At 38.2% G+C, this 24,811-nt stretch overlaps 1 protein-coding gene across 2 annotated transcripts in view; it reads left to right on the top strand.

Annotated features, from left to right (window-relative positions):
• The first annotated feature begins 453 nt into the window (after positions 1–453).
• Positions 454–24,811, top strand: part of TRPC6 (transient receptor potential cation channel subfamily C member 6) — a 158,259-nt gene continuing 133,901 nt past the window's right edge. For both annotated transcript variants that reach the window (XM_061440136.1, XM_061440137.1), the window contains exon 1: positions 454–636. In XM_061440136.1, the coding sequence (XP_061296120.1) occupies positions 470–636 (167 nt within the window). In that variant the 5' untranslated portion in view covers positions 454–469. The remainder of the gene's footprint in view (positions 637–24,811) is intronic.

Consider the following 24,811-nt stretch of genomic DNA (forward strand, 5'->3'; position numbering starts at 1 on the left):
GGCTCTGAAAGTTGTGGCTCCACGATAGGCTTCGGCTGCTTTCTGGAACCTCGTTCTGATCCCTTTAAAGGTGGGATCATGACGGAGGGCGCGGGGGAAGAAGGCGGGAGCCGAGGGCTGGAGTCTCGGTTGACATAGTAACTCCAGCGCGGTCTCCCGGGCTCTCGGCTCTCAGGCTCCGCTGCCGCCCTCCGCCCCGCCTGGGCTTGCTCGCCCCGGGAGCCCCAGCCACCTCCTCGAGGGTCCCCCGCCCCGTCTGCTTGGCGCCCCGCTACGTGGCGACTGCTTCCCGGGCCCGCGGGGCAGCCGCGCGCGGATCTCAGCCCGCGGGGCGTCTGCGCGCCCAGCCTCAGCCTCGCCCCGGGGGCGCCGGGCCGCCGCGGGCCCCTGAGCACCGGGTCCCCGCGGGAATTGCTGAGGCGGCTCCGTCACGAGCGGGACCCCGGCCCGTCAATCGGGCGTCCCCGCCATGAACCAGAGCCCGGCCGCGTTCGGGCCCCGGAGGGGCGGCTCTCCCGCCGTGGTGGCCGGGGCTGGCGCGCGGCGCAACGAGAGCCAAGACTACCTGCTCATGGACTCGGAGCTGGGAGACGACGCGCAGCCCCCGCTGCCTGCCTACGGCTACTACCCCTGCCTGTGAGTGCTGGCGCCGCGGGCGGGCGGGCGGGCGGGCGGGTGGGTCCCCAGGGGCCCGAGGGGGCCGAGCGCGCGGGGCCAAGTGCGCCCCGGCGAGCGCGCGCGGGGCGCCGGGTCCCGACGCCGCCCCAGCCGGTCCGCTCCGTTTCCCCCGCGTCCTCGAGGAGCTCCCTCGTCACAGTCGTGGCCCGGGCTGATTCACAGTTGCGTCCCCTGTGGCACGCCGCTGTGGGTTGATGAGAACTCTCAGGGTCGCCGGCGCAGCTCGGCGCTCCTGCCCGCGGGGGGCTCGGTGACCCGCGCGCCCCGCCGTCCGAACGCGCCCCGCCGGCACCCTTCAAGAGGCGCCCGCAGGCCCGCGGGCCCTGGCCGGCCGCCGAGTTCGCAGGCGGTGGAGAAATGCCGCCTCCAGGCTCACCTCCCCGCCGCGCGCACCTCTCACCGAGGGCTCCCGGGAGGGAATTGTTACAGGTGCGCGCCCAGGAGACTCCGCAGGGGAGAAGCCCCAGAGGGCTGTGGGGGGTGGACTCCGAGGAACTACGAGATCTTATTCAAAAGTCTACAGGGTTTCTTTTTTGGCGGGTAGAGGATGAGAGGCAGGGGCTGGCCGAGGGCGAAGCGGGGCGAAGTCTCCCGCTCGCTGCAGGCCTGGGCCCAGAAGTGTGGCGGGCAGAGAGCCTTTCTGTCTCCCAGCCCCTTTAGTTGACTATAGGGTCTGGTTTCTTGACACGTCACATCATCTGCATGGGGTTTCCCACGGAAAGCAGTTCTCAGTAGCAGTTCTGTAAGCAGCTCTAGAGGGGTGTGTGTGTGTGTGTGTGTGTGTCTGGAGGCAGAATAGGGGGGCAGGATCGATGGGGACACCTTCAGATCACTGCTCAGGGCTGCGCAGCGTCAAGGTCTGCTGTGGATCCTTTTCCCAGGAGGAAGTGACCCCCAGAAGATGCTGCATGTAATTTTCCCCCTAGATAAAAAGAAAAAACCTGTAACTCCTTCCCTTCATTTGTGTACTGTAAGGTTTGAAAACATCCGCCCTTAAAGAAATCTTATACTTTAACTTGACATTAAATTAGAAAGTATTACTATGTCTGTTATTACAGAAATTGTCAAACTTTAATGGCCACATGAATTACCTATGGAGCTTGTTAAAATGCAGATTCTGATTCAGTAGGGTCTAGGTGCAGCCAAAATTTCTGCATTTCCAACAGTCTCTGAGAAGATAAGGAGACTGCTGGTCCGTGGAGCACACTTTGAGTAGCAAGGAGATATATCTCAAGAAAAGACAGAATATAAATCAATTCTGCATACTCTGAATGTAGCTACTTGCAAGTTTGCTTCGAGGGTATGTTTAAAACACATGGATTTTTTACATTGACTTACATTTGAGCTTACCCTTAAGTCTGAGGGTTATGTTTGGTAATGTTACCTGTAAGTTAAGTAACTTATAAAAGCTATATTGCTTTTTAAAAGTTATGCTGTTCCATAGACAAAAATCTATTTTTTTTTTTATCATTTAATCATTCTGTAGTCACTTAGTTACTTTGTGGGGAAAGTAAGTCTGTAGTAAGTCTGTAGAAAGTAAGTCTGAAGTCTGTAGTTACTTTGTGGGGAAAATTGATTTTTAAAACTTGTGGATATATATTAGTAGTGAAAGAGACGAAATAAAATAGTAATTCCAAGTTGTCCTGAAAAATAACCCTAATTCTTTCTTCAAATGTGGTTTCCTTCCTCGTTGATTTATCTAGTTTTTATATCATCTACTATTTAGAGAAAAAGTATTTTTCTGCATTAAGGAATCCCAGATCATTTTTAGTGCATTGGTAACAGAGAGATCAACAGAAATATTTTAATGTGCTTCAATTCATAATGAACACCTTCTGTTAGGTAAAACATATGATAGCAAACTAAAGAGTGAGCCATGTTTCTAAATAAGACTTTGGTCTTGTCCAAATCTATTATTTCCGAAAGGTTCTATAGTAACTTTTCATCACTGTTTACTCTTACAAGGTTTTTATTTTTTTCCTCTTGAATAATCAAGTTACTGAAAAATCTTCACCAATAAACATCAGCACTTCACACCTGTGATTTATGAGAAAGAATTAAGGAAAATCATTTCCTTCTGGTAGAGGATACAAATAAGCCCTTGTCTATGCTTTTGACTTATAATTTAAACAATTTCATATATTTTCCTAGAGTAGGAGGCATATTATTTTTGAAAGTTGAAATAACTAGTACACTTTAGGTTTGGTTCTGCCATTATCTCAAATTATTGAGATTTTCCCATGTAAGAACAGATTTTTGCAAATTGTCATTTCTGTGGGATAAGTTCTATGGACTCTTGCTAAAATATTCTTTTTCATAGTTCACCTTTGTAGAAAGATTTTCTTACATATATTTATGAGGCTTTTACTACTGAAATTTGTGCCTAACTATCTTGTTTGAGAGTAATTACATATTCTCAGGCTTTAAGAGCAATAAGTAACATTTTGAAGTTAGTATTTAGAAGAAAAAGATTCAAATTCTTTTTTTCAACTTCTAATTGAAAATAAATTAATTCAATCTATTTTAATCAGTTTGTAATGGTGATTAGCAAGAAATGTCCATGTCCTGGGAGGATCCCAGAAGTTATATCACAGAATTCCTTCATTTTGAAGATAAATATGTCTTTAGTCCATCACTTCTGAACATGGAGAAGAATTCTGTACATAAAGCATGTTAAGTGTTTCTAAATTCTCAAGATCTGAAACAATTCAGCTAAAATTCCTGCTTGGAAATGACTGATTGATTACAAACTGTAAACTAAAGCTCTGGCAAAACAGTAGACTGAGATATTCTGAAACAGACTCTTGGTTACAAACGCCTAGCAGTAATGGATAAAATAATTAAAAGGATTTTAACATGCTGCCCAATTTTGAAAAAAAAAAAAGTGATTACTATCTGCCAAAAGCAAGGAAGTTAAAAGCCAGAGGATATCCTGGGGACTGATGCTGTGGTTGCCCCAGGGGTTAGAGGTTTGGGTGACCAGGAAGCTGGAGTCTAATATGCATTTGAGGTAGAGAGAAACTAAGGCCTTGGCCCCAGATGAGGCAGAGAGTTGGAATTGAGACATCCCTGCTGCTGCTGCTGCTGCTAAGTCACTTCAGTCGTGTCCAACTCTGTGTGACTCCATAGACATCCCTAGCCCCTGCGTAAAACCAGGACCCTATATTAGTGAAAAGTTAGGCTAGAATAATATGCTGTCAGCACAGTGAGAAGAAACTTTCTTTTCCTCTTAAAAGAATAACTTTTAAGAGGAAAAGAAATCTTCCCTTAAGAATTTTATTCTTCAGGCCTGCACATCATGTGACTTTATTTTGCTTTTGCTTTTTATACCACCTAACTGACCTAGAAATCATCAAATTGACAAATACCCCTGAGGCTCCTAGAAAAGTAAAACAGAAAACCATTCTGAAAGTACAGAAGTCTAGACTGCTAAGGATTTTCAAGAAAACAGCAAGCCCTGCTAAAGACATGATCGCTGTAATACATGATGAAACACACAAGGAAGCAATCGACTAAACAAAAGTTAGCAGACGGTACAAGCCATGAGAGGGAAAATTAACATGAGACCTAACAGCAGTACTGGATCCTTAAAAACTTGAGATGATATTGCAGCATAAAAGAGAATATATAAAATGAATATGTGTATAGTTTTGAGTGCTTCCCTGGTGCTTTAGATGGTAAAGCATCTGCCTGCAATGTAAGGGAGCCAGGTTTGATCCCTGGGTTGGGAAGATCCCCTGGAGAAGGAAATGACTCCCCACTCCAGTATTCTTGCCTGGAGAATTCCATGGACACAAAACCTTGACAGTATAAAAGAAGACATTAAGCCCAAACAAAGAATAAGTTATTTAAAAAAAACAAAAACCACAAGTAGAAAACCTGTAAAAGAAAAAGACAATTTTGAAATAAAACCTCAGTGGAAGATTTAAAAGTGAAGACTAACCATGGTATAATTGATAGTAATACCTAGAATACAGAGATATAAATAAGTGGAGAATATAAACATTCAGGCAAAAGCTCCAGAAGGAGAAAATATAGAGAATGAGGGTGAGGCAATATTTGAATAGATAATAAGTGATAATTTTTCTGAAGTGATTCATTCTCATGTTTATGAAGTACAAGAATATTAGTGCGATGCAGAAACATAAACTTATTTAAATGTATCATATTGAAATTGAAGAACACTAAAGAAGAAACATTAAAAAATAAACCAAAATATGAGAGATTTGAATGAGTAAGTTTTAAAATTCAAAATATGGAAATGTACTCATACTGTATCTTGATACCTAGGTTATGCAATGTGAAGCTTGTGAGAACTATGGTTTTCTTTTATGTAAAGCAGTTTTTACTCTCTAGTTATTAATGTAGTTTTTAATTTTTTTAATACAAAGTCACTGCTCCATTGCTGGTAGGATTTGTTTAAACATGGATACAGACAAAAAGGGATTCCAAGGGTCATTAAATCATGGTCTCAGAAGAAACCCAAAGAGATTCTTTAATTCACATGATGAAACAAAAATTACCTTTTAAAGAAATGTTTTAATGGATCACAGACCTTTTAAAATCGTTATTGACCTCAGGATGGTTTTGGACGAAACCTGTCTAATGAGCCCAAGGACCCAGACTATGAACTCCTGATTTAAGAGAGGTAACTTAATATCAGAGACCACAGATAAATAGAATCCCCCCATGTAGCCTTCTTTTCTCCATCAAAATTATGTATTAATAAGGAAATGAAAAATTCAGGCTGCAGGCTGTAAAATGTTTTTCTGACATTAATTGTTGACAGAGTATAGTACATGACTCTCTAGAAGTTTGATTGAAGTTAGGGTATGGATATACCTTCAGTCAAGCTTCAAGAGAAGTTTGCAATGCAAGAGACCCCAGTTTGATTCCTGTGTTGGGAAGATCCACTGGAGAAGGGATAGTCTACCGAGTCCAGTATTCTTGGGCTTTCCTGATGGCTTAGCTGGTAAAGAATCCACCTGAAATGTGGGAGAATTGGGTTCAATCCTTGGGTTGGGATGATCCCCTGGAGAAGGGAACAGCTACTCACTCCAATATTCTGGCCTAGAGAATTCTGTGGACTGTGTAGTCCATGAGGTGGCAAAGAGTCGGACACGATTGAGAACTTTCACTTTCTTTCAGAGTATCCATCAAAACTATAAGTCACATTACATTTTTATATGCTTGTTATACCTCCATCATTTTTGCCTCCACATGTCTGATAAATACGTTATTCAAACATCTATTTCACTTTTCTACACTTCTTTGCTCACTTATCTGTTTCCACCAGACCGTATGCCTCCAGAGGTGGGGCTGTCCTTCATCCCTTACACTTAGCAGAGTGTCTAGCAAAGAGAAGGTATAAATTAATTTATTCTTCAACAGAGACATGGTACTCTTCTCCGCATTTATTCTGATAAGGAATAAAGTGATGCTGGCTCTTTTCGTAAAATAGCTTCTGAGTCCTTTAAGGAAGGTAAAAGAGTGAATGTTCACCTAGAAGGAGATACCCAGATCTTCTATGCCAGCTGCTGTTTTGTGGAGATTCACCCTCTTCTGGGGAAGCTGTCACTGATGACCTTGCCACAACACTGCTCTCCTTTTAGCTCTAGCCCCAGGCGCTTCCCTTCAGGTTCCTTCTGCTCACCTGAGGTAAGGTGAGCAGAATTATCAGTCCAGTTCAGTTCAGTTCAGTCTCTCAGTCGTGTCTGACTCTTTGCGAGCACACCGGGCTTCCCTGTCCATCACCAACTCCTGGAGTTTACTCACTTATCAAATGCTTAGGGATAACAAAAGAGAATTAACATACAGAGACAAACTCCCAGCTGGCTGTGACTGTCTTTCCCCTCATTTGTGAAGCTTCTTAAGGACTGACTCCTCCCTAACACCAAGCTTCATCCAGTTGGCAGAGAGTATTCTCCCCCACTCTACCTCACAAAGACCATCCCCAAACAATCTAGCTCTTAATAGTCAGTCTTAGCCCAGATGGATAAAGGAATACCACTCACTTAAGATATGCCTTTCAAACTCCCATTTGTTTTTCTAGTTTCTCCTTCCTTCTTTCCTGGATCATTGACCTTAGGTATGTCTAATCCTTTAAACAGAGACCCCACCACTTACCCCAACAGGTATGACTTCACTCTTGGACCCATAGGGGCATTTTCTTGAGAACACAACCACCCAGCAGCTGTAAAAGGGATTTCCAAATAAAATCAAGGGTCTCATTTCCTTATAAAAACACAGTTATCAAAAGAAATATAAAATCCATCAAAGGAAGTATGTGTGATATCATGATTTCTTATGATATCACAAACATAAGATTCAGAGAATCTTAGTATCTATTATGTCCTTTGAAAAAAAAAATAGTATCCATAACCATAAAGCAAAAACCTGGACCTTGGTTAAGAGTTTGCAGTTTGGAAGCTGCAAAGCAAGTGTGAAAATCACCTTTGGCTCTGCTTCCTCTTCTTCATTTGGCAATCAACATCTCCTCTAGCTGCCATTTGGATTAATGGTGGATCTCTTTCAGTTGACCACTTTGCAGGATTATGTTCTGCATGACAGAAACCAGATATTTTGTTTCTAAATCTCCCTGGATTGAAGTAATCAACATCTGCTGATAACAGTTTATTGTCATGAAATGTTATTAGGGTCTCAGCACTGTGAGCTGTGGCGTTATTGCAGGATGTGCTGAAATGCACACACTTGTTCTGTAACAGAATGTTTACCTCTAGGAAGACCTTGCATAATTTTTAACTTCATAAGGCATTCATCTTTGCCTCTTAGAGAGTAAATCATAAAAGGAAAACATTTTCTTGAGCCCATTCTTCGTTTCCTGCCTCTGTCATAAAAAAATGCTAAACATAATTGGATCCAGTTGGGTAAAATTACCATTTGTGATTGCTCTTTGTTTAGGAGTCATCTGCTGGGTTTTAGTACATGGAGAAGTGCTCATCTGTATGCCAAATTTCAGTTAAACTTGTATATCTAAAACTTGGTATGCTGTTGAAGATCCTTAAGCAGTTGGAATGGACTGAATCACATTTCTTATAGAATGTCCATTTGGAGCAGGATATAGAAATGATACATGCTGTTACAATGAAACAATGATACCCAAACAACACAGGTAGTTGCAACCTAATTGTTCTCAGCCCCAAAGAGGAGCAATGGTGTTGACTAGAGTTAGTTATTTACAGGCCCAGGCGAGTTGCTGTTTCTGGAGAGGAGTAATCTGTAAAGTATTTACATATATTTTGAGGGACTGCCATTTTTTGAATACCTACTCTGTAGCAGATCCTTTTCTAATTGTCATACAAATGTAATTTGCTCTTCAAGGCAACTACTTGGCTATTTTTAATGTCCATTTTGTAGATGACCCATGCTGAAGTTTAGAGATGGTAGACAATGTTTAGAAAGTTACATAGCTGGCAAGTTGTTGGCAAGTGGATAATAACCAAATGCATTTTAGATAGTGCAGGCTGGAGCTCGTGGAGGAAGGGCTGGCTGGTTGCAGAGTCTCCTCTCAGCATCCTGTATAATCATGCCTGCACCCAGCACAGCTGGCTGTGTTGTGGGTGTGCTCTGGGAGTGCACACTCATCACTCCTCATCTCTTCTTTGATAGGCACTTGAGAAGCCACAGGTTAGCTCTGATGCACTGAACCAAGATTCCTGACCTGTGCTCCTTTTATCTAAGTTATACTCTGGCAAGAGAAGACAGGAAGAAAGGTTATGAATAGCAGGAATAAGTATGTTTCACTTCTACCTCTTCTCTCTGTTGAAATCTTAATCACCTATGAAGGTCAAGCTTTATATTCCACCAATTCATTAATCTGTTTATTCATTCATCTTTGACCTTATGTGATTATGTCGCATAATAATAACAATAGCAGCTAGATTTATTAGGGGTTTCTGTGTGCTAGGGCCTCCTCTAAGTGCTTTATAGCCTTTAATACTTCTAGCAAATCTGCGAGGTATGCACTTTTATAATCACTGTTTCACTGATACTTTATTGATAAGAAAGAAAAAAAGCAACCACAGCAATGAGAGGGTAACTTGCCAAGGATTACACAGCCAGTAGTTGACAGAAAGAAAGGAAAGAACAGAAGATTCTTTTTTTATCACTTATCTAGACAAACAGTGAAACTAGGTTTTAAATAACTGCCAATCTTTGTCACCAAAGGAAGATTAATAATGCATCAAAGCTAGATAATCTGTAAATTACTAATTTTACCAATGGTCCACAAGCTGATTATGACACTTTAAAGGTTACAAAAGATGAAACTTTCTTTTGGTCTTGATTTCTATCAAGTGGATAAATTGCTTCTGTGCTATAAAACAGGTTGTATCAGAAAAACTGACCTGACTCAGAGGGTAGTGTGATACTGTGGATTTATTTCGTTGCAGGATTTGCATAATTTTTAAAGCATTTTACATGGTATTCATCTGAAAGTATATATTGCCAGAAATCAATTACAGCATGAATAGCTATGTTAAGATTGATTGCCTTTTCAAGACAGATTCCATGTTTCGGTTACAGAAACTGCTTGTAGCATAAAGAGCATTTTGCCCTGACATGGGTGGGTCAGCACAAAACCCTTGCACAAAACTGGGAAGCGTTCTCTTCATGGGAATTACTAAGAAAATTATCTTGAAAGTTAAAATAAGAATTGGAAATGATGTAATTTCTAAACTCTTTTAAGGTTTCTTTTAGGCAGTTAAACTGTTAGGGTAACAATACAAATAAGTTTTATCTATGTTAACCTTTTTGAAACAGAATTTTGAATTGAACAGGTTGAAGGATGGCTGTGGTTGCTATGAACAGCTGATTCCTGAACACTGTAAGAATCCTCTCCTCTCCCCAGGAAAATGTTTTCTGCAGGACCCCTTTTCTTGGAGGAGCATTCAGGGCCAGACACAGTATTCTTTCTTGAATACTGTATTCATTTTTTTCAATGAAGGTTTATTAAGCTCCTTTAATGGGTCAAGTTCCATATTAGAGAACTCTGGATATCATATTTCATAGAGTCCAAGATTCTATCAATTTTAACCTATCCTGATGTTTTATATGCCTTTGAAAAGCAAGAAAAGATGATATCAATTACATTGTACCTTAGATTTTTATATGATAACTATTGAACTATATCTTTATATTTTAATTATGGGCTTTCCTGGTGGCTCAGTAGTAATGAATCCACCTTCAGAGCAGGAGATGCAAGTTCAATCCCTGGGTCAGGAAGATATCCTGGAGAAGGAAATTGCAACTCACTCCAGTATTCTTGCCTGGGAAATCCCATGGACAGAAGAGCCTGGTAGGCTATAGTCCCTGGGGTTGCAAAGAGTCAGATGTGACTTAGTGACTAAACAAGATCAAGGTATAGGTTTGGGTCATATATAACTCTTGTGCACATATGAAAAAAGAAAGTCTAAACAAAATGAATTTAGTTAAAGTTCTAATATAGCTTCTTAACATTAAGAGATGAACTTTCCTGAGCCATTTTCAACTCAGAATTTTCAATATCTATGTTTCTCCACACAGTCTTATCCTCTGTTCCCAAAACCAATTGGTGATGCAGCATTTCTTTAAAGAATCCAAAGAAACCAAAGCTTTTGTTTCTAGGCAGTTAAGCTGACTTTGCAGTTATGTGTGTTCAGTCCCTAAGTTGTGTCTAACTCTGCAACCCCATGGACTGCAGCATGCCAGGTTTCCCTGTCCTTCACTATCTCCTGCAATTTGCTCGCATTCATATCCATTGAGTCGGTGATGCTGTCTAACCCTCTCATTCTCTGTCATCCCCTTCTCCTGCTCTCAATCTTTCCCAGCAACGGGGCCTTTACCAATGAATTGGCTCTTTGCATCAGGTGGCCAGAGTATTAGAGCTTCAGCTTCATCATCAGTCCTTTCTAGTGAATATTCAGGGTTGATTTCCTTCAGGATGAGCTGGTTTGAAATCCTTGCTGTCCAAGAAACTCTCGAGTCTTCTCCAGCACCACAGTTCGAAAGCATCTATATTCTTCAGCACTCAGCCTTCTTTATTGTCCAATTCTCACATCTGTACATGACTACTGGAAAAACCATAGCTTTGACTATATGGACCTTGGTCAGCAAAATGATATATTTGCTTTTTAATACACTGTCTAGATTTATCATAGCTTTTCTTCTAAGGAGCCAAGTGTCTTTTAATTTCATGGCTGCAGTCATTCTCAGCAGTGACTTTGTAATTATATAGAGCTAGACTATTTTGACTTAACAGTTCCTGAATGTTGCTGAACAAATGTGATTCACAACCATTTCCCATGTATGATCCATCCTCCCCGATACACACATGCACATACATACACATATTAGTTTCTCAGGCTTGAGAGGTATGCTTATCTATTGTTTCCAAGATTTATTTTCAAGCCACTGTCATCCATTTTGCAATTTTGGAGCCATTTCTTTTAATTCTTACACAGATACTGGCAATGGAAAACTATCATGGTAATAACTGATATTTGACTAGCAGCAATTTCAAGAAGGCTATATGATAACATGTTCTATTCCAGAGAAGTTGAAGTGGGAGAAATATATGTCCTAGAATCAGTGAAATTTGGTTTTTGGTGTGCTAGAGTTGGGGTAAATGAAAGCAGGTGAGGTAGGAAAGATTACAAGGCAGACAATATGCTTTATTATCTGTATAGAATTTGAGAGTTTTGAATTTTAACCTCTACCTGACTTTGAAACACAGGTAAGACCATACCAATCTTGTTTGATCCTAACAGCAAACTTGTGTGATAGGTAGTGTTATTTCTACTTGTAAATGAGGAGACGAGTTCAGAAAGGTTAAGTAACGTGTCTATGAATTTATAGCTCTTAAAAATCTGAGCTTGTGTTTGAACTCATATTTGACTGTTTGGTTTGTTTGCTTGTTCGCTTTTCACCTTCAGTCTCTGAACTTCTTCCCCCACTGGAATGGGAGCTCTATGAGGGCAGGGATACAGTCTGTAAATGCTGACTAGCATTTGGCAGGGACTCAGTAAATATTTGGTGGGTGAATGAATGCAAAGTCTTCTTTATACAAATTGATTCCAGTTGATTGGCCTTACCACTAAAATTCTTTTTCTGGGCATCATACAGTTTTGTGAGACTTTGCTTTTAGGGTACCATGTTTTCCTCTTAGTCTTTTAAAGAATACTACAATATTAGAGTCTTTTATTCTTGCAGCTTCAGTCATTTAATGAATTCTAAGAGTTTTGTGATATATATTTTATTTGATCCCTAACATTGTGCTTGTTAAATATTTTTAAATAATCCTACAAACAAGAAAATATGAATATAATGCAATTATTTTGCATTATGTTGATAGACAACTCATGGGGATTAATCTTTTTTGTTTTTACTGTAATGGCAAGAGGAAAGGCACTTGAGTTTCTATTTGTTTAAGTTGAAAAAGTTTATGAAAACTGAACTTCCAAAGACCAAAATTCATTACATTCAGGAAAGTTTTAAATACATAAATGAAAAAAAAAATCCAGCTTACAATTGAGAAAGTGAGGAAAGAATGGTTAAATAAAATGATCTAAAAATTACATGTTAATTATAATGCAACTATTTGAATCACATTGTGCCTGGGCAAAACTTACAATTTAGTTGAGTTTCATGGCAATATGTCTTCTTGAAATTTGATTGGTTATTCTCAAATTATATTGCAACCTAACTCAGACTTAGGCAACTTCCTTAGACAACTTCTCTTTCCTACATGTAAAAGTCTGATATACCCTCAACAGAATAGTGTTGCACACTGACTGATGTGAACACAGAAAAAATGTCAGCAGCCTTTTGTCTAAACATGCATCAGATGATGGGGATGAAAAAATGTTTTTATCAGTGGTTTAATAATCTGGCTATATATTAGACTCAATTCAGTTCAGTTGCTCAGTCGTGTCTGACTCTGTGACCCGATGGACTGCAGCACACCAGGCGTCCCTGTCCATCACCAACTCCCAGAGTTTTATCAAACTCATGTCCATTGAGTCAGTGATGCCATCCAACCATCTCATCCTCTGTCATCTCCTTCTCCTCCCTTCAATCTTTCCCAGCATCAGGGTCTTTTCAAATGAGTCAGTTCTTCACATCAAGTGGCCAAAGTTTTAGTTTCAGCATCAGTCTTTCCAATGAATATTCAGGACTGATTTCCTTTAGGATATACTGGTTGGATCTCCATGCAGTCCAAGGGACTCTCAAGAGTCTTCTCCAACACCACAGTTCATAAAGCATCAATTCTTTGGGGCTCAGCTTTCTTTATAGTCCAACCCTCACATCCATATATGACTACTGGAAAAATCGTAGCTTTAACTAGACAGACCTTTGGTGGCAAAGTAATGTCTCTGCAATATTTCTTGCAGGGGGGTGTGGATATGGCCTAGGATTAATATTATTTTTTAATTTCCCTGGTTAATTCAAATCATAGTCTGTTTTACAAACCTGTTGTTTCAGCTACTTTAGATTAACTATGAAAAGCAGTTAGGAACTAAACCTAATTTCAATCAAGAAAACCATTACTGTGTATTCATCCATGCAACGACATGAGATTGAAATTAATTTTTCTACCTAAGATCCAATGATCAGATAAATTGAAAAATAGTATATTTTAATTCAGCAAAGTTTCATCAAATAACCTGCTGTACAGAATGTGTATTCTTGATATGTTTTGGAGAATAGTGATAATATAGGAAATATGCTTGATAAGATGCCAGGAGAGTAATAGCTTGTTTTGTGAGAAAGTACACGATAAAAACTAGTCTGTTTTTCCAGTCTGTTTCTTAAATCAAAACATAACACAATAATTTTATATTTGAATTAGAGGAGAATGTAATTTGTTTGAATTTTATTTTTATCTTAATGTTGACCTTCTTCTTGATCTGAATTATCTATTTTCAGAAAATACGGGGGAAGTTTGACCTTCTTAAATCATCCACGATTTTATGAGTTGAAATTTCTTAAAAGGATGAAAATTCTGTTATATAAGCTTATTATCATTTAACTGGATTTCTTTTTCTGAATATTATCAAGTTTTGAAACACTCTTTTGAAATTCTGCCTCCAGCAGAATAATCTTGGTGATCATCCTGTTACAAAACAACTAGATTCTGCATGAAATATAGTAGTTTATATTTCTGTGCTTATAGGAAGTAAGGAAAATCTTATCCAACCCTGTATGCAAACGCACACATGATAGAAGTCACAGATTTCTATCAGAGCAGTAGTGAACAGCGCTGCTGCTGCTGCTGCTGCTGCTAAGTCGCTTCAGTCGTGTCCGACTCTGTGCGACCCCAGAGACGGCAGCCCACCAGGCTCCCCGTCCCTGGGATTCTCCAGGCAAGAACACTGGAGTGGGTTGCCATTTTCCTTCTCCAGTGCATAAAAGTGAAAAGTGAAAGTGAAGTCACTCAGTTGTGTCCGACTCTTAGCGACCCCATGGACTGTGGCCCACCAGGGTCCTCTGTCCATGGGATTTTCCAGGCAAGAGTACTGGAGTGGGGTGCCATTGCCTTCTCTGAGTGAACAGTGAACTCTCTTTAAAGGCAGAATTCCATAATAAGGTGCTAATGTCAGCATTATGGTCAGGAGACTCAGCTTTGAACCTGAAAATTCTTAGTTAATCCTGGTCCCCTGGGTTCTCTACAAATTGGTAATCTTTAAATGTGATTATATATTTAATTTACAATAATTACACAAGAAAACAGCCATCAGAAGTAGGAGTCAGCAGAAATAACAAGCAAGATATAAACTTTTAAGCATGTCAATGTAAAGATTAAAGATAAGCACATAAAATTACTTTGAACTGTGTAAAGACATAGAGTCTCAAAAGTGAAAAAACAAAGGAAAGCTGTCAAAAATGAGCAAGCATGTTGAAAAAAATGACAACAGTAGAGCTTTCAGAAAAAAACCAAAAGCTATTGAAATAAAAGTATCAATGGACCAGAGTTCTTTGTGGAAGATTAAGAGCAGCTAGCAAGAGAATTGATAATTGGGGAGATAGATACTAAAAAGTTTCTCAAAATGCAATACAGAAAGATAAGAATTGTAAAATATGAGAGAGGTTAAGAAATATAGAGGCTAGAATTGGAAAGAACAGTTTATATATGTTCAAAGTACCATAAGCAAAGAATAAAGGGAATGTAGTTGAGGAAACAATTAGAAAAATGGTGGCTTAGGTTTTGTTTTTTCCAGAATTAATGAACAATATAAAGCTACAGAGAAAGGCTTCTATATATCAAATAAATAAAAGGAAACACACCTAGTTACAAGGAACTGAGTGAAAAATATTAATAGGACTTTGGACATATCATTCTTTTCTGCTTTCCTTTTTTTTTTTCTGCTTTCCTTTCTTACTGTTGAGATATTTGCTGGAAGAAAATTCTCTTTCTTTGGTACATAATCTGTATTTTTCTGACTGCTTACAAAGTGTTTTTAAATTTTTTTTTTTGAAATGTAGTTTCAGTTCCTTCTATCTAGATGTGAATTTGAAATAAAGGTATTTTCAATGGAAAAAAAAATCAAAAGCTTTTTTTTTTTTTTTTAAACCAGTATACCTACATGAAAAGAACTTGTAAGGGATGGACCATACTGCAGAAAAATGGAAACCTATCCTAGGAGGATGGTCTGTGATATTAAAGAAATAAGAACAATGAAATTGATAAATGTGGATAACATTAAATAATCATTCTCCTATAACATAATTATGTCTAATTTGTCTTTAAAAAAGAGGACAGAGCTAAAGTACTGAACAATTTCTTATAGACTAGAAGGGAATTTTCAGACTTAAAAAATTCTAAAGTCCTTATGTTGCTTAGGAAGTAGTGGAGCTTAAAGTCTACATTATAAAATTTCAAAGGAAGTCCATATAAGAATAGAAATAGAGTATATAACTGTACGAATCAGTTCAGTTCAGTTCAGTTCAGTTACTCACTCAGTCGTGTCCGACTCTTTGCGACCTCATGAATCACAGCAAGCCAGGCCTCCCTGTCCATCACCAACTCCCAGAGTTCACTCAGACTCACATCCATCGAGTCAGTGATGCCATCCAGCCATCTCATCCTCTGTCGTCCCCTTCTCCTCCTGCCCCCAATCCTTCCCAGCATCAGAGTCTTTTCCAATGAGTCAACTCTTCGATGAGGTGGCCAAAGTACTGGAATTTCAGCTTCAGCATCATTCCTTCCAAAGAAATCCCAGGGCTGATCTCCTTCAGAATGGACTGGTTGGATCTCCTTGCAGTCCAAGGGTCTCAAGAGTCTTCTCCAGCACCACAGTTCAAAAGCATCAGTTCTTCTGTGCTGATGTCCAACTCTCACATCCATACATGACCACAGGAAAAACCTTAGCCTTGACTAGATGGACCTTTGTTGGCAAAGTAATGTCTCTGCTTTTGAATATGCTATCTAGGTTGGTCATAACTTTCCTTCCAAGGAGTAAGTGTCTTTTAATTTCATGGCTGCAGTCACTATCTGCAGTGATTTTGGAGTCCAAAAAAATAAAGTCTGACACTGTTTCCACTGTTTCCCCATCTATTTCCCATGAAGTGATGGGACCAGATGCCATGATCCTGGTTTTCTGAATGTTGAGCTTTAAGCCAACTTTTTCACTCTCCACTTTCACTTTCATCAAGAGGCTTTTTAGTTCCTCTTCACTTTCTGCCATAAGGGTGGTGTCATCTGCATATCTGAGGTTATTGATATTTCATTAGAGGGAAGATAAAAAGAAAGGAAAATGGAAAAAAAGAACTGGAAAGAAAAGCAAGCAAGAAAGACGCTGCCTAGAAAAAAAAGATAAATTCAAAGAATAGCAAGTTGGTAAAACAAGTTCATATATATCAGTTAAGATAATAAATAGAAACTGACTAAATTCACTGGGAAAAATCCCCAGAAGAATAGAGTTTTCTTAATTTAGTCATTTTTCATTTAAATACGAAGTATACTTAAAATTAATGGACGTGGAAACACTGGGATCAAGACAAGAACAAAAATATTATGACAAACACAAAGAGAAATATTGGTAGGTATAATAACATCAAATTCAACAAATGTTCTAAAGCAAAAATCATTGATAGGAAAATAGAGGCAACAACAAAATAATAAAAGGTATAATTCATCTGGTAGGTATAGATGTTAAAAACTTATATACCCATCTTAAAGTAGTGTTAAAAATATAAAAGCAGAGATCAAAAGAACTGTAAGAGTAACACTGACAAATCTGTCATCATAGTGGGAAATCTCAATTTTTGATAGGTTGAGCAAATAAAAAATTTTAAATAAGGAAACCTGAAAGTAAAATTATGAAACATTATTAATTGGACATATATGGAACCTGGCAGTTTAAATAATATCCACTTTTTAAATGTGAAACATTAAAATTTGTTGAGATAGCTTTTTGGTATAATACATATAAACTTTACTGAAAGAATACATACCTCATAGAAAAAAAATATCTGATCACAATATATTTGAAATAGAGATGAGCAACAAAAATAGTTTCCATCAATTTAAAAATTGATATGATAAATCTATCTATACACATACACACGTTTCATGGAACAAAGAAGAAATTATAATAGAAATTTAAAAATAAATTACAATGAAAATATTATATAGCAGTTTATAGTAGTGGTAGTAACATTGGTACTTAGACTTAAATGCTTAGAGAAAACAGAATCCAGCAAATATTTTTATTCTATAATGCTATTTTTTTGTGTTTATTCTCTTCTGTGCTCCCTTTCATAAATTGAACATTTAGCTAATGAATAAAATTAAAATTAAAAACAATAAAATAGTGGAGTGCAACAAATCTAAAAGTTTATTATTTTCAAAAAGTAAGTAGAAAAGACTGGTGAGCTTTATCCAGAAAAGATAATTCACAAATAAATAATATTTAGCATGAAAGATATATACACAGGTACCTGAAAGATTGGAAAAGAACATAATGGTATAACATAAAAGCAGTTATCAGAGGTTGGAAAAGGTATGATAATAGACTAAATTTATGCCAAAATTTGAAAATTTAAAGCACAATGCTCGATTTTTATAGTAACAGAACATACCAAAGTTTACTTAGGAAGATATCGAGGGCCCAAATAGTTTCATAATTATTTATTAAAGAAATTTATTCAGTATATAAATATTCTCATAAAGAAAAGATAGGCTCAGGGAGTCTTATAAATAAGTTTTAGTAAATTTCCTAAACATAGATCCCTTTAATCTCTCACATACTCTTATAGGGAAGCCATTGTAACATTGTAACAACCCAAAATAGGAGTGCAAGAAAGTTATAAGACAGTTTTATTCAAAACTTTCTGAACAAAGTATTGGTAAACCAAATCCAGCAGTTAAATTCTAAAGAAATAATTTATATAATTCATCAGATCAATAAATCAAAGAAAATATATGATCATCTCAATGATAAATGAAAAATCATTTGATAAACTTGAGTATTCATTCACAGTAAAACTCAACAAAATAGGAATCTCCCCAGATCTATAGGAAAATATTCTGACACATTGTTTTAAAATTCTAGATCTAGACACTGATGACCACCTCACTTCTTCTATAGTGTGTATTGGAGAATTAACAAGCACAAAGGAAAAGAACATAAATAGAAGTAATAAGTTTGTAAAGGAAGAAGAGAATTGCTGTTATTATATAAGTATTGCAGCATTATTTAGAATAGCCAAAGTAGGTTTCCTCAATGAATGGATAAAGAAGATGTGGTATATATGTTTAATGGAATATTACTCAGCATGAGAAAGAAATCCAGTCCTTTGCAACAGCAGGATGAACCATGAGGGCATTATGCTAAGCAAATTAAGCCAGGTAAATACACATATTTTGCACTGGTATCACTTATATGTATACTCAAATTTAAAATTATAGAAGCAAAACAGAAGAAGGTTGCCAGAGGACTGTTGCTGTTAATTGCCCAGTCATGTCTGACTCTTTTGAGACCCAGTGGATCAGGATTTTCCAGGCAAGAGTACTAGAGTGGGTTGCATTTCCTTTCTCTAGGGCATCTTCCTGACACAGGGATCGAACCTGTGTCTCCTGTGTTGGCAGGTGGATTCTTTACCTCTGAGCCACCAGGGAAACCTGCCAGAGGAGAGGAGTTGGGGAAATAGGGACAGGTTGGTAAAAACTTCTAGCTAAAAGATGAATACAGTCTGAGTCTGAGAGTCTAATAAAACATGGTGAATATAGTTGATAACATTATATTGTGAAATTGAAATTTGCTCAGAGAATGAAATTTAAATATTCTCACCAAAAAAAGTAAAGTATGTAAATATGTGGGGTGATAAATGTATTAACTAACTGAATGGGGGAATCCCTTCACAATACTTACGTATATCAAATCACGATGTATATGCTATAAATATCTTAAAATTTATAAAGTCAATTGTATCACAATAAAGCTGAGATAGCAAAACCCCAAATTATTAGCATAATATTTCCTGCATAGTAAAGTCCCCAAATTCTGTAGACAAATATAGAAATAATAAAAGAATTTAACACATTGTTATGAGATAAACATATAAAATCAATTACATTTATTTATATCAGTAACAGACTGTTATAAATCACAAAAATTACTATTCACTGAAAAAAAATAATACTTAAGGCATCAGTACTAAATCTAACCATAAATGTGCATGCTTTTATGGAATAAACTTTAAAATTGTACTGAAAAATTAAAGAATGTTCACGAAAGAAAACATGAACAGCCACCATTATGAGAGAGGTGGCTTGGCAGCTTCAGCTGCCCTTTCTGAGAGAAAGCTGATTTTTCATTAAAATAGTGATAGGGAAATTGGACATCCATATGGGGGTAAAAAAGTATAAATTGGATCTCTAACTCACACCCTATAGAAAATTCTACTCCAGATTATTTTTAAGAGGCAAAACATTTGTTTTCATTTTTTTCTAAACATTTTAATGACTTTGGGATAGAAAAGGATTCCTATGGCACACAAAAAAATCACAAAACAGAAATAAAATTGATAAGTTTAACACATAAAAATTAAGAAACTATGCTTACCAAAAGATACCATAAGTGGAAAAGGAAGATAAGGTTACAGTTTGGCAAAAGATACTGAAAACATATAAAATAATGACTATATAGAATACTGACAATATATAGATTCTCTAAAAATTAACAAAGACACACAGCTTTTTCTTACAGCAGCAGAAACACAAATGACCAATAATCATCCACAGTCATATTAATAATCTGGAAAATGCCAAAGAAATCACAGAGAGTTACTCTTTGACATCCAGTAAATTGACAAAAAAAAAAAATAATGAGTTTGATTATAGTAAGTGTCTATGATGATGTAGATCAATGAAACCCTATACCCAGTTAGTAAGAGTTTACATCAAATGGGAAAAACTTTGTTAGAATAAAAATGGCAAAACTTAGTAAAGGTGAAGATGGGAACACCATATCACTCAATCAGTTTCACTCCTTGGCATATACCTAAAGCACTGGTCTTGATGATGTTCAGGTTGGTTACCCTAAAAGAACATTAACATCTGAAATGTTCATCATAATTTTAAATAGTTGCAAAAAATGTAATTGTCATTATATTGTGAAATTAATGTTTATAAATAAAATCGATCCATTACTTTTAAAATTGTGTTATAGTCACCATTAGCTTAAAAAATATGTAAGTTCTTTAATTACAAAGTTTTACTTCCTTTTACTTGAAATCATTTTTTACATAATTTAACCATCATGTTGCAACATATTTTTGAAGGCTTTTTTGTTAATGACCTTAATAAAATTTTCTGAAATAAATCTATTTAAAATGGATTAAGTTAAAAAAATGCTTAAGTTAAAAAAGATTAAGTTTAAGATTAAGTTAAAAAAATATCCTGAGATATTATTATTGCCATTAATAATTACAACAACAACAACCGTAGGCTAACACATATAGCATTTCCTATGTGCCAGATACAATTCTAAACATTTCTAAATATATTAATGTATATAATTTACACTTACACTATTTATGTGTATCATTTAATGTGCATAATAATCAAAAAAGGAACTTACCATTTGCTTTTTATAGAAGTGGAGTTTGAGGCACAGGGAGATTAAATAACTTTCACAGATAGTTAAGTAGTTCAGGATTGGATTCTATATATTTTGACTCCACTTTTCACATTTTTAAAAATAAAATCTTCATACATTTTGATCAGTAATAGTTAATTTTTTGTTTACTAATGAGTCGAAAGGGCTTCCCTGGTGGTTCAGACACTAAAGAATTGGCCTGCAATACAGGAGACCCAAGTTTAATCCCTGGTTCAGGAAGATCCCCTGGACAAGACTCCAGTATCCTTGCCTGGAGAATCCCATGGACAGAGGAGCCTGGCGGGCTACAGTTCATGGCGTGGCAGAGCTGGATATGACTGAGCCACTAACACACACGAGTAGAAAAGCATCTACTGCAAAGATGGATGGGGATACTTCTGGTGCCCTGATTAAGAGAGGCGTTGAACTTTGGAACATTTGTTTAATATTCAAGAAGGCTTTACACTTGAGGTCACTGTTAGGAATGGGTGAGGGTCGTGTTTTTCCTTTGCAAAGTGAGACAAGGGCGACGTGGCTGGGAAGTGGTGACTGACGACAAGCGTGTTCTGAGGGAAACCTGAGGGGTGTTTTAGGAAAGAACACATTCAAATATGGGGGAGTTGATAGATTTCAGTGGACTCTTTCCGACCCTTCACCTCTTGCAAAGTTGTGTTGTCCACAGGTAGGGGTTCTCCAGTTTAAAGACAGAGCTCTGGAGCAGGGCTTCTCAAAGCATGTGCTCAATAGCACCCTGGAACTTGTTAGCAATCCAGATCATCAGGCCTTATTCCAGACTAACTGAATCTGAGGGTGGAGCCCAGCAACACGTGTGGTTTTTAGTTGCTTTTTTAAGGTACAGCCTGACTTCAGACCGCTGTTCTAATCGCCATAGATTCTACACAGCTCTCAGGGCGTGATGCTCTTTTGCGCTGTCTTTATGATCTCATCCAGTTGAAAGCACCCCAATTGTAAAATAAAGTCCAATTTCAAAGATCTTAAAATGTAAAAGAAGTATCTTTGATTGAATGAAGTGTTGTCCTGCCTTACCAGAGGATCAATCCTACCCAAAGGCAAGAATCGTGGCTTCTTTCTCTCTGTGTTCCTCTCACCCTTCAGGACTTGGTTACGTGGACCTGTGGAGTAGAGACTTGCTGAGTGCACGTCAGCATTGGACTTCTCTGTTACATGTCCTTCCGAGTTCTTACTTTTCCCTTTTTCGCCCTGACAAGCGCCTCATCCTGAGGAAACAGGAGATGCTCAGTAAACATCTGTGGATTCACTGACCTGTTATGAAAGGAGCGGTAGGCTGGTGTCAGGAATTGAGTCAAGTAGGAATTGAGGACTTGGTGATGTCTTTGGCTATGGAAGGAAGGATATAGCCACTGCTTATATTCCTAGATGGTGAGAAAGGGGACAGAGTGTCCTCTGCTCTGAGAAGTGTGGGGTTAGAGTTAAGAGATGAGTCTCTGATTGACAATATTAATCTCTCCATTATTTTAAATCATGCTGTTTATATAGCCTCTGCTCTGAGAAGTGTGGGGTTAGAGTCAAGAGATAAGTCTCTGACCAGTATTAATCTCTCCATTATTTTAAATCATGCTGTTTGTATAGCCTCACTAGTGTATAATCTCAGTGAATGAGGGACTTAGAGATCCTTTCTACTATATTTTCACTGCCTAGAATGGCACCTATCTCATAGCACATAATCAGTATGTTTTGAATAAACACTTGATTAAGGTATCAACTGAGGTTTACTAAAACCCAAAAGGAGTTGTGATGTGTGGAGAAATTTTTTTACAACGATTCATGTTGTTTGTTTTGTTTTATTTATTTATTTGGCTGCACTGGGTCTTAGTTGCAACACGTGAATCTTCGCTGTTCATTTCAGCATGCGGGATCTTTAGTTGCAGCAGGTGAGTCTTAGTTGTAACATGTGGGATCTAGTAATAATTCCTAGACCAGTGATTGAACCCCAAGCCCCCTGTATTGAGAGCTCGGACTTTTAACCACTTTGCCACCAGGGAAGTCCCAATAATTAATGGCTTAATTTTATTCATTTACATTGAGTTGCAATATTTAAACCCTAGTGTTTCTCCAGCTTTAGTTTTAAAAAATATTTATTTACTTTATTGTTGTAATTGACATATAACATTGTATTAGCTTGAAGTGTTCAACATGGTTTGACATGTGTATATATTGCAAAAGGATCACCACAAATGTCTAGTTAACATCCATCGTCACACATAGTTAACAAATCTTTTCTTAAAAATCTATTCTTTTAGTAACTTTCAAATCTATTATACAGTATTATTGACTATAGTCACCATCTGGTACTTTACATCCCCAGGACCTATTTATTTTGTAACTGGAAGTTTTGATCCACTTCACTCATTTGGCCTCCCCCTCACCCTCTTGCAATGGCAACCACCCACCTGTTCTCTGTCTCTCTGAGTTCATTTTTTGTTTTCGGATTCCACTTACAAGAGCGGCAGCCTGTGTTTTAACAAGCTCTCTAGGTGGTTCTAATACATGCTAAGTTTTGCAAGCTACTCCCCAAGAGAAATTTTCATTCATGTATCCCAGTGTATACATGCAGGAATGTTCAAAACACTGTTTCTAATGTCAAGCAGGAATTGTAGGCTGTCTGCAGACCTACCAACTTGGAAAACAAATTAACAGGAGAGGACACTAACATAGCCAGAAACAGTCAATTTCCCTCACGTTAGTTTCCTTGGGGGAGGTCCTTGGACCTTCGCAATGTGTGCGTGGATAGACATTGTCCATTGCTACAGCTCCATAAAGTAAACATATAACCCTGTTTTCTCCCAGGTCACCTTTTCCTTACTCGATATGTACAGGTAAAAAGTGGGATAAAGAAGGGAAATCCTTAGTACAAGCAGGGTGGGCATCCCCAGGCAAAGGATGAGGGGGCATGATCTGCTCTCACCTTCGGTCTCCATCTGCCCTATGCTGCCTTCTCCTCGGGGTGTGCTCAGCTGACTCTTTCTGCCGGAACCTCTCTCCTCTCGTCCTGCCCTTCCCTCTCCTCCTTCCTCCAGCCTCGCTTCCAGATGCTCATCCTCACCATCCTCACTCCATTCAGATTGACTTTTAAAGCTCATTAATTTGAAAATGTATGGTGACCAGTCATGTGGTGAACCTTGTGCAAGGAACAAGAAATTAAAAAGATGAACAAGACACACATAATTTCAGTGTATGGAGTAGAGATTTTAGTTACACAGATGACTAATGAACAGCTTTAAAGTTCTGTAATGTTTTCCTACATAAAATGTAGTCACCCTTCGAGTCTCCTTACAGTTAATTTTCCTGATTCATCAGCCCGCCCCCACCCTTACAAGCACATGGGACACACACAGGCGTGCACAGACAGACATGGTATCCTCTGCATTTCATATGACATCTGGTCCAGAGGAGGCCCTCACTCCTGTTTAATGACTGCCTGACTCAACTAATTCTGTTCCTGGGGTTTCTGCTGTACTACTACTATTATAATTATCCGTTTCTAACACAACACTGTGCCGTAGAACTTTCTGGGGCCTTGTGTTTTATACCTGCCATGTCCAGTATGACAACCACTGGTACTAAGCCCCTGAAATGTGATGAATGTAACTGAGCAACTGAATTTTTTAGCTTCATTTAATTTCAGCTAAGTTGAATTAAAGCTTCGATTGCTACTTGTGGCTACAGGCCACTATATTGGACAGTGCTGTTCCAACACCTTTGCACAGGTTAGTTTTCCAGATTCCCAGCAGAGGGAGCTTTCATAAAGAACAGACAATGCGCCAGGCACTGCCCTAAACATTTTCCACCTATTAATTCATTTAAACCTCACTATGACCCTATAAGGTAGAGTTTAATGGACAGTCTTACAGCTTAAGATAACATGTTTAAAAATAAAATTCCCTCCTAATGATGACTTGAATCCTGCCACTCAGTGGGAGAGGCAGCAGATCTTGTAGGATCGTATCCGGAATTGACTTTATTTCATTTGGTTCCTATTTATTTTTAATTTT

The sequence above is a fragment of the Bos javanicus genome, chromosome 15 (assembly GCF_032452875.1).
Source record: "Bos javanicus breed banteng chromosome 15, ARS-OSU_banteng_1.0, whole genome shotgun sequence".
Lineage (NCBI taxonomy): Eukaryota > Metazoa > Chordata > Mammalia > Artiodactyla > Bovidae > Bos > Bos javanicus.